The 18141-nt window shown below is 33.3% G+C and overlaps 3 protein-coding genes across 3 annotated transcripts; all 3 read left to right on the forward strand.

The window, feature by feature from the left end:
- Positions 1-5935: 5935 nt before the first annotated feature.
- Positions 5936-9934, forward strand: LOC131003243 (uncharacterized). Its single transcript, XM_057929732.1, has 6 exons — positions 5936-8167; positions 8252-8351; positions 8437-9149; positions 9269-9512; positions 9582-9711; positions 9799-9934. Exons 1-3 carry the CDS (start codon positions 6003-6005, stop codon positions 9145-9147), a joined length of 2976 nt encoding a protein of 991 aa, XP_057785715.1. The 5' UTR covers positions 5936-6002; the 3' UTR covers positions 9148-9149; positions 9269-9512; positions 9582-9711; positions 9799-9934.
- A 34-nt stretch (positions 9935-9968) lies between these two features.
- LOC131003244 (uncharacterized) lies at positions 9969-10851 on the forward strand. The gene is made up of 3 exons (XM_057929733.1): positions 9969-10122; positions 10211-10318; positions 10397-10851. Exons 1-3 carry the CDS (start codon positions 10039-10041, stop codon positions 10778-10780), a joined length of 576 nt encoding a protein of 191 aa, XP_057785716.1. The 5' UTR covers positions 9969-10038; the 3' UTR covers positions 10781-10851.
- A 1374-nt stretch (positions 10852-12225) lies between these two features.
- Positions 12226-13555, forward strand: LOC131003245 (putative protein FAR1-RELATED SEQUENCE 10). Its single transcript, XM_057929735.1, has 2 exons — positions 12226-12546; positions 13095-13555. The coding sequence occupies exons 1-2, from the start codon at positions 12450-12452 to the stop codon at positions 13406-13408; spliced, it is 411 nt and encodes a 136-aa protein (XP_057785718.1). The 5' UTR covers positions 12226-12449; the 3' UTR covers positions 13409-13555.
- Positions 13556-18141: the final 4586 nt, after the last annotated feature.

The following is an 18141-nucleotide window of genomic DNA, read 5'->3' on the forward strand; positions in this document are numbered from 1 at the left end:
AAGAAGGCAAATTCTTTTGCCACAATTAGGTAAAAGGTTATTTTATTGCTTAACCAGGCAGGATCGATGTCAGGCAATTAATAGAAACAAACCTTCCATGCCACTTTGATTTGACTACAAATGCAATCATATATGGAATTGTAATTAAACTTAGCTTGTTAATCACTGCTCTTGACTCGAAAATAAAATTGAAAATTGTGGAAGCAATGTTAGTTCAAAAACTTGCAAACGGAGTTTAGTTCAAGTGATAAAATTGAAGCATTCAAAGATTTTTCTGTGTGAAAGATCATGATTTCAATCTCACCTACATGCAAGTAATTTTCTCATTTTTGTATGAATAGTGGTCTCGCCTGCGTACCAGTTTTTTATTTGATTATATAATAGATACCTCTTATAATTCTAAAAAAAAAAAAATTTTAGTTCTAGAATTTCAATCTTATTTGCATCACACATCCTGTATTTTTTCGGGTTTAACCTATATGTTTTGCCTCGTTATGAATTATGTGTGGAGCACGTATGAATTCGTTGTGTAAATGTATGAATTGTGAAAAAAATAATTTTTTGCTACCTATGAGATTCGAACTCAGGACCATGAATTCATCCAACAAGGTGATGAATCAACTGTAGATCTTGATATGATCTAAGGGCTGAAAATAGTTCCTATTTAATATTCTAAAATGTGTTTTTATTTTAGCCCACCCCTATTTATATATATATACATATAATGATTTTAAGGAGATCCCTTATATACGATGAGATTTTAGATTGATTTATAGGTGTCGATTTATGTGGCTTATGACTGATATTTATTTGGAGGAGAAATTTTTTTACCTGGGTTCGAATCTTGGAGGAAGCGAAAATTTTACTAATTTTTTTAATATCATTATTCAACACTATTAACTACTTTATTCATCACTATATACTGACTTATTCATTAGTCTCACATCTCACGAAAAACATATACTTATTTTATTTTCTTAATTTTCTTTATAATATCAATTTTATTATTATAATTTCTTATATATATATATATATATATATATAGTATAAAATTAACACATTTCGTGCATTGTACGGATGCAAATGCTAATTAATAATTATTTATAAGTATTTTTTTCCTGAAACCAAATAAAATAATTTTTTATTAATTTATTTATTTATTCAAGAATTGAATCGAATTAAGTTGTTCAAAATATTCAAAATTTTAGAATAAAATCAAAACAAACCAAAAAAAAATTCTAAATCCTAAAAATAAAAAATTGAAACTTTTCTTATTTAGGAATTTATTTTAATTAAACGATACTCTCTCCGACTTGTAAAATAATTTAAGAGTGTCACGAGTTATAATAAAAGTGGTTGAGTATAGTGAGAAATTATCCAACTCACTGATAATGTTAATAATGATAATTAAATGTACAAGGGCTCACTAATATATATTGATAGTAATATATTATGAGGTAGTATCTATAAATAGAATGCGATTATTTTTGTGGATGTCTCAAAATAAGAAATTATGATTATTTTTTCAAGATGGAAAGAGTATTAACATTTAATCCATCTGCAAATATAAAGATTAAATGTTAGAGTTGGAATTTAGAAAATTATAATTAAAATCACTTTATTCAAGTAAAATTAATGTTAGGTTAATATAATTCAAATTTAAATCTAAAATTACCAACTCGAACCGAACTGATTTTGGAAAAAACAAATAAAAAAAATTCAAAATTAAGAATCCAATCGAATTCAATTTTTCAATTTGATTTTCAGTATTTTGTTCAACCCTAACTATGTACGTATATGTGTTACGTTATACGAATTGAAGAGAAAATCCTTTATGCTTTTAACAGGTTCTTAATTATTTGATATTTGTATTATAAATCGGAAAAAAATAAAATTAAGAGTAGTAACGAAATGAAAAAAAATTAGAAATTAAAAAAGTATTTCCTCCACTAAAATAACAAAACCGACGTATAAGATTTTGATGAACTTTTTGTAGATAAATAAGCAGTGAAATGACGACTTATATAACCACTTGCAAGTAATAATTACCATGTTGATGTGATGATCTTACATGCATTGTCCACATATTATGCGTGAATAAAAAGAGGTTCAAACAGCAGACAAATATATAATGATATAATTATATTAATTGAGTGTCACGTGACATTTCTTTATAACTGTATACAATGGACACTTAAAAAGTGGTGCAGAAAGAAAATCACCTGACTAGCTAACAAGCCTAATATCCATCACACAATAAAAAGTGGAGAGAATGATTCCATATATATCATGACATGAACATCATAATTAGGGATTCTCATGTTTAAGAAGAAAAACAAAAATGGAATATTCAATTTAGCCCACAAGTCTTACCTTCACAATATTATTACCTAATTCCAATTTCCAAGTAACTCGTGAAATATGAGTATCTATCTTTCTAGCTAATTCATCTTTCATAATAAAAGTCACTTTTCTTGAAGAGAACAGTTGCCAATCATTTATTGTTCACGGAAGGGATTTTCAGTTACTTACCCTCATAGTGTAATGTAATTATGTAAGTTTCATGAATTTAGAAATGTATTGTGAAGCTTTTTTATTTTTATTTTTTCATGTAATTTTCACTCGGATAATTGTATCTATCGAGTTAACTAGAGTATTAGATTTCGGTTTTTAAGTGTTATTTATCATTTCCCACTTATTTTGGAGTGCTTCCCATCATCAAAGTGCTACATTTACTGTACACTTTTACCGATACCAGGGCCAAATGGATCATATGTCTTAAAATACAGTGTGTACACCGTGTACCACTCTTATTATGTTATAATTTTTAATTATTTTTATTCAAAATCGGTTTGATCCTAACCGAACCAGACCGATTACCACCCCTACTAATAGTTACACTTTCAAACGTCACTAATTTTATGACATGAATATTAACTGTCAAGTCTCATGTCACTAACAGAAACTTTTTTTTGTAGTACAGTATAATATAATTTCAATTATTTTTATTAGTAGGAGTGGTAATCGGTCTGATTCGGTTAGAATCAAACCGATCTTCTAATTAACCGGACTCGATTAAGCATGAAATGACTTCGGTAACCGACACATATAACCGTTTAGGTTTGGGTACGGGTAACATAAATGCTAAATTTTGGGTATGGGTACCCAAACTTTGGGTACGGTTATATTGTACCCGACCCGAGTTTGATTAAAGATAGAGAATCAAGAAACTTATTATATAGTTTGATTAGAGGTGGGGATTTTGATTAGAGATTTGGAAAAAATAAAAAACGCATAAAAATTAAGGTAAACTCGAATAAAATGATTATACGATGCCACGTAGGGTAAACCCTCCCACGTACTGCTGAGCATAACATCAATGACATCTTAGCTTGTTTGTGTTAAAAATTTATAAATACCAAGTTTTATTTACATACGAATAATTCATTAGTGCCCGGAAAAAAAATGATTAAATACATAAAAAGGAAAATATTCGATACAACGTCACGTAAATGGGATTTATTTTGCTATTATATATATATTTAATATTAAAATGATTAATGCATGCATTAATTTAATATTAAATATTATTAAATGGAATTCATTTATCTCATAAATTAAATTATTTAATAATTTATCTCACAAGCATGCATTGAAATATACAATTTATCTTCGCATAAAAATATCATTAATTTTTTTATTTGTTATTTTGAGAAAGTGTAATTAAAAAATTAGATACTTTATATGTTTACGGATCAAAATATAATTGTATTATATATATATATATATATATATATATATATAAAAATTAATTTGTGAGTATGAAGTGATAAACTTAAACTAATATTATATAATAAAATGAAATACAAACATAAATCTTTTTTAGATATGAAAATTGATTAAAAATTTAGAAAAAATCTATTACTCTAATAGGATTAAGCCTTAACCTATGTGGCATATCTAAAATCTCACCATTTCAAAATTTACCATATATAATCTTCATCATTTATTAATTAATTAACTATTACATTCTATATAAAGATTCATTAATCATAATAAATATAGTTAATAATAAATGTATATATATAATAATATTAACATTACATATAATCTAAATCAATAAATTTTATTATTTATTTTTTCTAGATAAAAATTAGATTTATATGTCTGATAAGAAAAAAATTATAATCTATATACGATAAATTATTTTAATTGAATGTTAGTGATTAGATGTATATTTGTTATTAATTTTATATTTCTCAATAGCGTACATGTTATATGTATATGTTGCAATATATCATATTGTGTGTGTATATATATATCACTACAAAAAAACGCGTATTTACCGGCGAAATCTACCGGCGGCGATTTTGCCGTCGGTAGCTAACGGCGGCACGACGGCGGCATTCCAGGCGACCCGTACTCTCGAATATACCGGCCAGTTACCGACGACAAACTTGCCGCCGGTAGATAACGACGGCGATGCCGCCGTTAATGTTAAAATACGCATTAAATAATTAAATTAATACAATTAACGGCGGCAAACTTACCGCCGCTAGATAGCGACGGCATTTGCCGTCGGTAATCTTTAAAATATAGGGCAGCGGGTTTGCAACTTTTTTCAGTTTCTGCGCCGCAACCCCCCCCACGCGAACAGAAAATAAACCCCCCCCCTGCTGCTCTTCCGCCGCCGCCGCCGACCGCTGACCGCCGCCGACCCAGCAGGTAACTCTCTCTCTCTCTCTCTAGATCTATATATATATATATATATTTAATTAATTTTAATTATATATATATATATAATTATATAATTTCACTTATATTATTTATTGTAGTTCGACGACCTCGTTTCACCGCCTTCTTCACGACATCCACCGGAAACCACCACCGTACGCTCTCTAATTTATTTATTTAATTATTTAATTATGAATTTATTTATGTATTTAATTATATATTAATTAAATAGATTTATTTGTTATATATAGTTAATTAATTTATAATAGATTTTGTTTATAACTAAATTATATGAAGCATGATTAATTTTAAATTATATTAATCCATTTAATATATGATGTTGTTAGTTTAATTTTAAATTATGAAGCATGATTAATTTTAAATTATATTGTAAGTTGTTAATTTGTTAGAATAATTTATATATGTTGGATAATTTTGTTAAATTAAATGTTATGTGCTATGTGTTTATGAAATGTTATATTATTATATATATATATATATATATATATATATATATATATATATATATATTGTGGGATAGATTTAATCAATTTCTTAAGGATCTTCTCCCTTTGGGATAGAAATTGATTATTTCTTAAGGATCTTCTCCCTACAAATGATTGTTTTTAATTTAATTACCATGATTTTTATTGCTTTTATTTGTATTGTATTATTGCTTCGACATTGGGGGGTCGGGTAGACCTAGTATAGGCTTAGTAAATTAGGACCACTATGGTCACTATAGTTGCTGGTAGAGTCGAGCACTTGGTAGTTAGGATAGTGGGGTTATGCTGTCGAAATTTTGTTAGATTTCAAGTAATTTATTATGTTTTATTTGTTTTTTTCAATTAGAATTTGCAAGAATGAGTGATAATCGTACGTGGATGTACGCGAGATACAATGATCGTACCGCATTTGAAACGGGGCTTGAGTTTTTCCTTAAGTGGGCGTTCAATCAAACGGCGTACACAGATGGACAAGGTAACATTAGGTGCCCGTGTAAGAAGTGCAAGAATCAAGCGTATTTAGATGTACCTACGGTCAGAGAACATGTTAGTAGGCGTGGATTTGTCCTGAATTACAAAGTTTGGGTTTGTCACGGGGAAGCACCGCTGTCTATGCCGAGAGAACATGCTATAATGAATGAGGATGATGGATTATATAATAACTACGAAAGGATGGTGCATGACCATGCTGGACCTAGTAATTATCAAGATCCTCCAAATCTGGAGCAGCCGCCCAATAATGACGCTCAACAGATTTATAATATGTTGGATGCAGCGGATACTCCATTGTACGCAGGATGTGACACGTACTCACAATTAAGTTGGATGACTCAATTCATGAGCATAAAGACTGAAAGCCACATGTCAGAGAGGACTTACAATCAGATGTCTTCGATGATGAAAGCTGCTTTACCAGAGGGTAACAACTGTCCAGAAGACTTCTATAGTACGAAAAGAAATCTACGTGGTTTGGGTTTGCCAGTAGAGAAGATCGATTGCTGTGTTAATAACTGCATGTTGTATTGGGGGGAAACTAGTGAGCTACATAGTTGTATGTTCTGTGACCAATCACGATATAAGGACAGCTTGCGTGCATCTGGGAGTCGCAGAAAGAAACAAGTGCCCGCTAAACAGATGCACTATTTTCCCTTGACGCCCCGATTGCAGAGATTGTTTGCATCTCCTGCAACTGCTGAACATATGCGGTGGCATGCGACCTCCACAGACGATGGGATAATGCGCCACCCGGCCGACTCTCCGGCATGGAAACATTTGAATTCAGTCTTTCCTGGATTCGCCGATGAGATTAGAAATGTGAGGTTGGGCCTCTCTACAGATGGTTTTGCCCCATTTGCACAATCAGGGCGTCAATATTCTTCTTGGCCAGTTATTGTCACGCCGTATAACCTGCCTCCGTGGTTGTGCATGAAAGAACAATTCATGTTCCTCACAGTCCTCGTGCCTGGCCCATCAAACCCAAAGATGAAGTTGGACGTATTCTTACAGCCATTGATACACGAGTTAAAATCTCTGTGGGAGGTTGGTGTGAACACTTACGACATATCGTTGAAGCAAAATTTCCAGATGCGAGCAGCTCTGATATGGACTATCAGTGATTTTCCAGCGTACGCTATGTTGTCTGGGTGGGGTACAGCTGGGAAATTGGCATGTCCACATTGCATGGAGAATACAGAAGCATTCACTTTGCCGATGAGTGGAAAACAATCGTGGTTTGATAATCATCGGAAGTTCTTACCTCCTAACCATGTGTTTAGGAGAAACAAAACTTCATTCTTGATGAATAAGACATGCAATGTTGGTCCACCAGAACAAAGATCAGGAATACAAATCTTGAATCAAATCGAGGGGTTAGGCTTCGTGAAGGTTACCGAAGACTTCGATGGCAGGAACGCTCAACTCGCCAAATATCAAGATGTAGGGTGGAAAAAGAAAAGCATATTTTGGGATCTACCCTATTGGAGATATCTTTTGATTCGACATAATCTGGATGTTATGCACATTGAGAAAAATGTGTTTGATAACGTGTTTAATACTGTCCTGAATGTGAAGGGGAAGACAAAAGATACAGAAAAATCTAGAGAAGAATTGAACACCTTCTGCAAGCGGAAAGAGTTGAAGAAAGTGGATGGAACTCGAGGGTATCCGAAAGCATGTTATACGCTTGACAGGGAAGAGAAGAAGATCTTACTCCAATGGATCAAGAGTCTTAAGTTTCCCGATGGGTACGTGTCAAATATTAGTAGATGCGTTGACATGAACGCCCTGAAGATGCACAACATGAAAAGTCACGACTGTCACGTGTTCATGCAAATCCTTCTGCCTGTTGCATTTAAAGAACTTCTTCCTAAGAATGTTTGGGAGGCAATTACAGAGTTAAGTTTCTTCTTCAGAGAATTAACATCCCGCAACGTGGCCATATATGACATGAGAATACTGAGTGAGAAGATAGCTGTTACTCTTTGCAAACTTGAGCGTATCTTCCCGCCTAGTTTATTTGATTCAATGGAGCACCTACCAGTTCATTTGGCAGATGAGGCACGATTGGCTGGTCCAGTGCAATATCGGTGGATGTATCCTTTTGAAAGATATTTGAGGACATTAAAAAATCATATAAAGAACAAAGCCAAGGTTGAGGCGTCCATCGCCAATGCATACTTACATGCAGAAATGTCAACCTTCTCTTCGTTTTACTTTGAAGATCAAATATCTACAAAGTGGACAACTTTGCCTCGCAATATTGAGATGCCCGTTGCTGAAAATGATGATCCTCTTTGTCTCGCCATATTCAAACCTATTGGGCGTTCACTTGGCCGAGGGACGAAGAGATACATGGATGAGCGCGAATGGCATGCTGCACACATGTATATTTTGAGCAATTGTGCAGAGGTTGCAGAGACATATAGCAAGTGAGTATTCTCGTTCAATTTACGTATAAGAAGTGTTCATCATATATAGGTGTTAACATATTTATTTGATTCTTTGTATCCAAGGATCTTCAAGGAGGAAAAACGATATGCAAATCCTTACATGACTGATGCAGAGTTTGAAGTCGCGTTTCACAACGAGTTTATTCTGTGGTTTAACCATTACGTAAGAGACGATAAATTTATGTTAAATATACATTTACTTACTCTAAAATTGGCTAGCAAACTTAAATGATATTTGTGTGAAACAGGTTTGTCGTCCTTGTAACGACGAGTTGAACCCTTATATTAGGTCGCTTGCAGCTGGACCATTAAGGGAGATTGAAACATACTCCGGCTATTTCGTGAATGGCTACAGGTTTCACACAACTGATCATGATAGAGAGAGTGCGACTGTGAACAGTGGCGTTTGCATAAAAGGTTCGGTCTATGGTAGTGATAGAGATGTGCTAGACTTTTATGGGCGTCTGCAAGAGGTTTGCGTGCTGGAGTATCCGGGGTATCCAATTAAGCAGACAGTCTTGTTCAACTGTGAATGGTTTGACTTGTCGGCTCAGGGAACTTCTATTGATACAGACTTCAAGTTAGTTTCACTGAACCACACACGAAGATATAGGAAGTATGATCCCTTTGTTTTGGCGAGTCAAGTAGTTCAAGTGTTTTACTGTCCCTATCCCAGTACGAACCAATCAAAGAAAAATTGGTGGTCAGCATGCAAAGTCAACGCAAGATCTAAGGTTGAAGTGTCTACTGCAGCATCTACATCAACATTAGATCAACCATTTCAAGAAGAAGTGGTTACTATTATGCCTACTCACACAAGTGTAGGCATTGAACAACCACTTCTCCTTCATCCCCTCGGTGGAGTCGTTGAGATTGAAGATGACGATGAAGCAGAAGACGATGATTCCCCGTTGACATCTAACGATAGTGATGATGATAGTAGTGATGCTTATGAATAAATGTAAATGCACATTTTGGTTGAATTTGATTGCAAATTTGTTATGTTTATGTTTATGTTTGTTAGTTACTGTTAATGTTACGTTTCGTGAAAGCGTTTGTTAATTTAATTGTATGCAACAGGCATCATGTCTACCTCTCGAGGTTTGTTGGGATTTGGGAGGCAATCTGGCGTTAATGCGCCAGAAGCTACAGCAGATACATCTGATGGGTCTGGGACGCATATTTCTGGGACTCCCGAGACTCCCAATGCTTCTAGTAGTTCACGGGCTAGAAGGCCTAGGGGCCCTACAGCTGCCGCTATCAGAGAGAGAGAGGTTAAGGCACCTGATGGGAGGACGGTATTTCAGAGGCATCCTGAGACTGGGTAAGTACATTAGTTAAAATTACTGTTTCTCGTACACCATGATTAAGTGACAAAATTACTTGTACACAGTGTTTTGTTGGAGCCCACTGGCCTGTCCAAAGCTTGCACGTGCACATTTAAGATGTTTGAAAACACAGGCGGGTACACATGGAAGTTGACGCCCCCGGCGATGAAGGATAAATTTTTTGATGAATTACAGGTACAATTAAATTTATAATACATATAAATATATCATATTAAATTGTTAAAATGTTTGATATTAAATTAATTCTCTTTCTTTCAACAGAAAGAGTTTACGTGGAAGCCCGAGGATGAGCATGACGTGAGGATCATGTGGGAGACAAAAGCCCGCAAAAGGTACTCCGACATGATGAGCGACTACAAGTCAACTCTCAAGCAGTGTATCAGCCAAGGGAGAGAGATGTCTAGGCCCGTCTGGATGACTCCCGATTTCTGGACTGGACTCCGGGATTACTGGCATCAGCCCGAGGTTGAGGCTGTTTCAACTCGAGCTCGTGCCAACCGGATGTCCGAGCCCGATGGGGAGGGTACAGGGATCAGTAGGCACGTGGGCGGGTCCCAGTCGACTCGTATCCTGCAGCAGTATATGGTATGTAATTAACAAATAATTAAGTATATAAATTAAATTAATATATTGACTAATATAACTTATTTATCTTATATAAATGCATATACAGAGCTTGGATCCTGGTACTCCCCAGGATGCACCGAACTATGCCACCTTCCTCCGCCTCCACACGTACGCCGACGGAAGTTATACGTCGGAGAGAGATGCTAGAATTGACGTAAGTGTTTAAGTTTATTCAAATATTTAGTGAATGTATTTATTTTCTAACAATTATGCATTGTTATGTATGTATTAGGCCGAGGTTCATCGACTGGCCGCTGCCACAGGACGACAGGAGCGGCTAGACGAGGTGTATTTGGAGGTGGTGCAAATTGATAGGTCACGGATCTACGGCGTCGGGAGTGCCGGGCAGAGTCAGGCTAGTAGGGGGTCTATCCGCAGCACGGGCACTTCTGCGGTGTCTCAGCAGCTTTATGAGACACGGATCTCCACGCTGGAGGAGCGATTGGCGGCAGAGCAAGCACAACGCCAACAGATAGAGGAGCGCATGGCGGCAGAGCAAGCAGAACGCCAACAGATGCAGGACCGCGTGGCTCAATTGGAGGCGTTTATGAGGATGTATAATGCCCCGCCACCTCCACACCCTGATGCCGATGATGATGATGATGATGATGCTTAGACTTATGTTTATGTTTTCAAACAAAATTACATTTGCACTTTCTTTTCAAATTTATGTTTTATTGAACTATATATTTCAAGTGCTTTAATTATTAAAACTATAAATGTTTTATATATTTATGGCAATGATGATGATGATTGCATTTAACATAAACAAATAAATTCAAATCACATTATAATAACCAAATTAAAACACTTTTGGTGTATTAATGTAAAAAAAAAAAAAAAATTAATTAATTAATTAATTAATTAATTAATTAATTATTAAATATTAATTAAATATTTTACCGACGATAAAAATAAGGACCGAAACGAACTCGCTCACTAATTAACAACATATTTAAGGTATTATCTCCACATATTCAAAGATTATAATTATATGAGTGAGTATATAGCATTTAAATGAATTAATAGATGTAGATATATCAATAATACGAGTGTTCTGTACTGGTGATCACTCGAAAAGAATTTCAAAGTTAAGCGTGCTTGACACATAGCACAAGCAAGATGGGTGACCCACTGGGAAGTCGGGTCGCCGACTGGGAAGTTCGTTTAAAGTATGCAATACCGTATAAATACGGAAATAAATTGTGGATATACAATATACAATAAAATAAATAAATAAATAAATAAATAAATCAAATAAAAAAATAAAATAAAAAACATTACCGTGGGCAAAACGCCGTCGGTAGTTACCGACGACAATTTCCCCTCGGTAAATACCCGGCCATCCTCCGGCGTGACCCACCGGCCGGCGGCAGTTTTTTACCGACGGCGATTCGCCGCCGCTAGTTAGCGGCGGTACTCGCCGTCGGTAGTTTTCCGGCAGGGTCAGCCGGACTCCGGTGGCTCTCTACCGACGGCAAAATAGCCCTCGGTAACTAGCGGCGGTGTCTGCCGCCGCTATTTCTCCGGCTATTCTCCGCCGTTTAACGACGACAATTCCGGCGGCATCGCCGCCGTTAACTGCCGACGGCGGATGTTCGCCGCCGTTATTGTCGTTGCCGACGAACCATTTAGCGGCGGGAGATTGCCGCCGTTATCGCCGCCGGTAACACTATTTACCGGCGGCCGTCTTTTTTTACCGACGGCATTTAGCCGTCGGTAATCAGCGCTTTTTTTGTAGTGTATATAATAGGGGAGGGCTATAATAAAAACACTCTTAAGTGTATAAAATATAAATGATTTTCAGCCCTTAGATCATCAAGATCTACGGTTGATTCGTAACCCTGTTGGATGAATTCGTGGTCCTGGGTTCGAATCCCAAAGGTAGCAAAAATTTATTTTTCACAATTCGTAACCATGTTGGATGAATTCGTAACCATGTTGGATAAAATTCGTACATTAAAAAACGTTTATATTTATATTTTAAGATGTGTTTTCACTGTAGCCCTCCACATAATATATATATATATAGGGTTGCGCTAAAATAAGACTCTATCTTATCCTATAAAATAAGACTCAATCTCAACGCTTGATTAAATTTATATGGACGGTTAGATTTTGATTTGAAAAATCTGAATGGCATAAATCGAGATTTATTAGAAGGTTAAAGATGTAATTACAATTTCCTTAATTAATATCTTTCCACAATATAGGGGACCATGTTTCCATATCATAATTCATCCATATTTTCTCCATATATTCATTAATCCATAATTTTCGCACATATGCTATCAGATTCTAAAACCGAGATGTCTGCCAACGGAAACAGAAAATCGAGGGTTTTCACACACTTCGCGATATCAGTTCTTATCGACAATCCAGGTATAAGCGAAATATTCATAGATGTTTTTTTTTAATTATTATTTCATAGATGCTATACCGATAATGAAGAACTGCAGTTGTATAGTTATATATACTATTATACTTCTCTGAAGAATCGAAACCTAAAATAAATGGTTATTTCATTCACAAGTAGTAATTACTAATACGATTCGGTAGAGTATTTTCTTGTTTAATTTCTTATTAATATTGCATGCTTTTAAGTTCATGATATCAGTTCATCAATTTATTCGTACAAAGATTGAGTTTTGTTTCATTAACAATATGAAAAATTCATACTCTAATATAAATTGTAGTTTGAGTCATTTACTAATATTTTGTTGCATGGATGATTCGTATAACAAATTAGGTTCATGTATTTACACTTATTTATTCATGCAGTAATACATATTTTCATATTATTAATGAATTGTTTAGGATGTTCAGTGTTCACATCTAATTATCTAAATATTCATACCATGATTTATGTTTCATTCATCAATTTTTTATCTGTTTTGTTTGCTAATGTTGTTATTTTTTGAACAATGAAGGCGTTCAAAATGGTGACCACTTATATATACCAGTTTGTGATGAATATGTGAAGCCGTTTGTTAGTCAAGTCTTCAAGTCTGAAGAAAATGCATTTCAGTTTTATAAGAAATACGAATATTCGTCTGGATTCGATGTTCGTAGAGGGTCCTCTAAGAAGGGGAAATATGGTCAAATTATATATCGCCACCTCGTGTGTGCCAGAGAAGGGATTAATCTCGGCACACATGATGAGATGTCTGACGCACAGCCGAAGAAAAAAAAGAGATGTTGGAAGCCATCTACAAGGAACACATTTGTTTTAGTTGGAGTATGAACTTGAATACATTTGCAGCTACACTTAGATCTTCATGATCCTTGCATACTTACTCAATTCACGAATTTTTTCACTGTTTTATATGAATATTTTACTTATACGATATGAATATTTCCTGCTTTTAAGCTCATGATATCAGTTCATGAATTTATTCGTACAGAGATTGGGTTTTGATTCATTAATAATATGAAAAATTCATACCCTAATATAAATTATACGTTATGAATTTATTCGTACAGAGATTGGATTTTCTAAGCCTACTTTTAATTTCATGATAACAGTTCAAGAATTTATTCGTACTCTGTATGGTTTTTCATGAATATTTTACGTATAGCGTATGAATATTTTCTTATGATCTTAGTTTATTTTGTATGCATTTTCTGTGTTCACTCTTGTAAGAATTTTTTAAATATAACTGTAACAAATTTTATGATTATTTTGTTTTGCATAATTGTGTTTAATTATTTATTGAGTACGTACTTGAATATATTTCCAATTACATTAAGCTCTTTATGATCTCGTTCATATTATTGCAAATGTTTATTGTATGTCTTTCCCATATTATCGCAATTCAAGAACTTTATATAGTTTCTATACTAAGGTTTTAAATAGAGGTATATTAATGTTTTACATCCACCTATATGAATAGTTTGTTATGTGATCTCAGTTTATTTCTTATGCATTTTCTGTATTCAGTTATGCGTGAATATTTTACTTACACCTATATGAATTTTTTTTACTTAGTTTTTTTGGTTTATTTGGTAGACAACATATTTTTTTTGGTTTTTTAATGAATTTTTTTATACACGTGAAATGCATGAATGTATATTCAAAATGATCCATTTCAAAAATAAATTTATTTTACAAAGCCAATGTAGATACATCTACATCAGACATGATATAATTCTTATGCATAGTTTAGAAAAACACTCAACACTTTAAATCATTTATACCACAAACTAAATACACCATTATTTAATAAAAATATGTATGCTTTTAAATATATTCATTGACCAATCATTTGGAAGAAAAAAAATTCATACAACCGCACTCACATATTCATGCAAGTCATACATACTGAGTACATAAATTATAAAAGTTTAAATAGTTTTCACCAAACATGATTTCATAACTTTGCATATCTCATAATATATAAATAGTACAACCCTAATATTCATACCAACATATCTCTTCATTCATAAAGCAAACTTTTTTTATTCGTGTATGCTATTTAAAATTCACGAAAGTCACGAAATGAAACAAAATTCAAATATTTAATTATATCCACGAAATGATTCAGTGGAAATTTAGGTGGGAATCAGTTACTACTATAATTCTGTCACTCTATTGAATATACCGAGTTGTAATCATTGCAAATCTTAAATTACCTATTTAAGATTTGATTGAGAATTGGAAACGAAAATATAAGATTTGGAAAGTCAATTTTATATGGGCAATTATACCCTTACATCACAAGCACGTCTGCACAATTTAGTTTATTAGATGCATTATACAACCCAAATAGATTTCAATCCAGCCGCCGATCTGGAAAAATCTACGGTGATAAATTAGTCTTATATTATAGTTTAAGGGAAGTCCATTGAATAGCACTACCCTATATATATATATATATATAATATTTATATTCTTAATTTTCAATAAAATTAATTTTAAATTAAGTTTGAAGGCAGAGCTACTTAGCAGAGCGGAGTCAAATAGTAGAAGTCTGCCCCAAGGAAGGAAATCCAGAGCTACTAGACAGAGCGGGATGATGAGGACATAATCCAGCTCTGTAATTAGGGGACAACGACCTGACAAGTTATAATATAATAATAGCCTTAATTAGTTTAATGGTGAGCATGCGGAATAGATGACCAGACGAATTTATTACTTTACCCCGACTGTAATGCCTATAAATACCTACGATGATTAAATAAAGCACACGCTCTCTCTTTTACTGCTTTAAGAACTCTTCTCTTTCCTTTCTCTCTAGAGTTTGAACTAATAAAATTACATATATAAATAAAATATCTAAATTGTTAGAGTTATGTTTGTTAGATAGTTGACAATTGGAGTCATGGTTGAATATAATTTCATATTTGATGATGCTCTCTCAAACTCTAGATGAGATGATACTCAAAACTCCAGACGAGATGATGCTCTTTCAAGTTTTAGACAAGATGATTCTCTTTCAAGTTTCAGACAAGATGATGCTCAAAAGTTAGAGGTGATCTGTCAAGTTTGCGACGAGCTGATGCCCACAACTTGGTTGGTCTTAAAACTCCAAATGATACGATGTTCGATAAATCAGTTATGGTCTTTTAAATATCAGGCGAGATTATTTTCATAATTAGTTATGCTTTTAGAAGTTCGGAATTATATGATACCTATGTCAAATTTATATGTATTTCTACTCTTTTTTTTCTTACGTGTCAACTTTTTATAAAATTTCATATGAAAACTAATGGGTATTTTTATTATCTCAACAAAATTAATAATTTAATTGCTAAAAGTTGTTGACATTAATATAATTTAAAATGTATTACTAATTTAATTTAATTAATTATATAAATAATTTACATAAAAAATTATTTTATATAATTATCATAAGAACAACATAAAATATACTATAAATTACAAGAAAATATATACCCGTCGAATTTCGACGGGTAATACACTAGTAAGAATGAATGAGAATTGAAAAAAAATGGAATGAAGTGATTATACGACGCCACGTAGAATATAATTTATTTTGCTTTAATATATATATATATATATATATATATTAATATCTATTTTGTTAATATCGTCATAATTGACTTTATATATATATATATATATATATATATATATATATAGGGGCACGCTCCAGTGAGACCCCCTATTTTTCGTGTAACATGAGGACAATGAATAAGACATATAATACTAATGAACAAGACGTTTATCTAACAAACAAGATGTATATACTGATGAAAAATAAAATTTAAAAAATTGGTAATGAATAAGACATATATAGTAATGAACAAGGCAGTATATATTGATGAACAATACGGTATATACTGGTGAATAACAAAATGTAAAATATTTTGCTCCCTCCAACATTCGAACCCTGCGAAAAAAAATCTCCCTCTAGATACAATATCAGCCATAGGATTGACAAAATAAACGAACCAGATCGTACCACATAACGTGGGGAGTGAAGAAAGCACCAGTGAACGAGGAACCACACGAAAGCGAAATTGGGGTGATTGGTTGGAATTGAGGCTCACCACAAACCCATCCGAACACTCCAAGGAATGCTCACAAAATCGAGAGAAGAAGAAAAAGAGGAATATTACGACGGCGAGATCCCGCGAAGGCGACGGGTTAGTATGGCGGCCGGCGGCGGACTTGGTGTGGCCGGGGAGTTTCTGGTTGCTTCACCCACCAGATTCCAACACGCTTGATCTGGATCTCAAGCTTTAGTTAATTTATATTTTTATTTAATTTCCATCTTTTTTATGCACTGTGTTTTCCTTTGGCTCCAGTAATGATTGGTTTCTAGTGATTACTCAGTCAGTTATTCTTGAAAACAAGAAGCATATCAAAATCTAAAAATATACTCCATTATTAAGAGTTTCTGATTGGGACGAACGCCTGCAGAATGCAAATTAATTTTAATACTACTATATAAGAATATTCAAATAGTAATTATTTCTTTTGTGATAGAATTAATATTCAAATCATTATTGAAATGACGATAAAGAATTATTTCATCCGAAGTTTTAGAATATATATATACATATGTCCATATATAATTTTATACTGTACGTTTTCCTGGAGTTGCAATATTCTCAGTGATTAAAAAATTATACTCCTCCGTCCCATTAGTAGTGTCTCATTTTTTTTTTGGGTTGTACCATTAGTAGTGTCTCATTTTCTTTATGATAATATTCTTTCTCTATCCCTAATATTTAAATGATTTTCATCAACCCAATTTATCTACTTTTTAGACATTTTTTAATTTTCGTGCCCAAAATAAATGAAACATGGAGGGAGTACTATGAAAAAGTTTTGTTTCAACAGTTAAATGCCACCAGAAAAAGAATCTCTCGCCTTTTTGTAAGAGAAGAATACAATGAACAGTTGATGCTGCAGTTACATGTGATCAATCAAGTCATGTACTCCATATATCTACTTCTTTAATTAGCTTAGTTTATATGTAACAGTTGAATTTTCCATATTTCCTAAAAATCTTTATAATTCCACTTTTTGAAAATGACAGAAGTGTTACCAAGATGTTTAATTTGCGTCTTCTTTTTATCTTGTCCCAACACAATACTGTGAATATATTACAATTATCAGTTTTATAAGAATATTATTAGTTTTTTTATATATAATAAGTAAAATTTCATTTTATTTGTGCACCTCATGTCATGTGTGTAGAGTCTCTAGTACTCAGTGGCGCACCCAGCAAAAAGCGCAACCAAGCAAAAAATATTTATGTCTTTATTTTTATAAAATTATCAATATTTAGTATGTTTGTTGTGCAAAAGCCTCCATCGTTAAATTAAATCATAAAAAAGTTATCTTCTCACAATCTCGAATTCGAATATATATAGAAAATACAGCTTCCACCAAGAAAATTTTCAACTAATACATACACATGATACAATTAAAAAAATGACTAAATAAAATTTCCGTACTGCTCTAATAATACATATTTGAAAATTAGAAAGCACGGAATTACTTAT

This window comes from Salvia miltiorrhiza, unplaced genomic scaffold (assembly GCF_028751815.1).
Source record: "Salvia miltiorrhiza cultivar Shanhuang (shh) unplaced genomic scaffold, IMPLAD_Smil_shh original_scaffold_180_2, whole genome shotgun sequence".
In the NCBI taxonomy this organism is placed as follows: domain Eukaryota; kingdom Viridiplantae; phylum Streptophyta; class Magnoliopsida; order Lamiales; family Lamiaceae; genus Salvia; species Salvia miltiorrhiza.

What these genes read in the sequence shown, in the direction of transcription:
- LOC131003243 (XM_057929732.1), top strand. Translation starts at nt 6,003, where the DNA reads ATGTTGGATGCAGCGGATACTCCATTGTACGCAGGATGTGACACGTAC. An exon ending in GTTGCAGAGACATATAGCAA is followed by an intron (nt 8,168 to 8,251) that starts GTGAGTATTCTC and finishes TTTGTATCCAAG; the next exon opens with GATCTTCAAGGAGGAAAAAC. An exon ending in TTCTGTGGTTTAACCATTAC is followed by an intron (nt 8,352 to 8,436) that starts GTAAGAGACGAT and finishes TGTGTGAAACAG; the next exon opens with GTTTGTCGTCCTTGTAACGA.
- LOC131003244 (XM_057929733.1), top strand. Translation starts at nt 10,039, where the DNA reads ATGTCCGAGCCCGATGGGGAGGGTACAGGGATCAGTAGGCACGTGGGC. An exon ending in GTATCCTGCAGCAGTATATG is followed by an intron (nt 10,123 to 10,210) that starts GTATGTAATTAA and finishes ATGCATATACAG; the next exon opens with AGCTTGGATCCTGGTACTCC. An exon ending in AGAGAGATGCTAGAATTGAC is followed by an intron (nt 10,319 to 10,396) that starts GTAAGTGTTTAA and finishes TGTATGTATTAG; the next exon opens with GCCGAGGTTCATCGACTGGC.
- LOC131003245 (XM_057929735.1), top strand. Translation starts at nt 12,450, where the DNA reads ATGCTATCAGATTCTAAAACCGAGATGTCTGCCAACGGAAACAGAAAA. An exon ending in AGTTCTTATCGACAATCCAG is followed by an intron (nt 12,547 to 13,094) that starts GTATAAGCGAAA and finishes TGAACAATGAAG; the next exon opens with GCGTTCAAAATGGTGACCAC.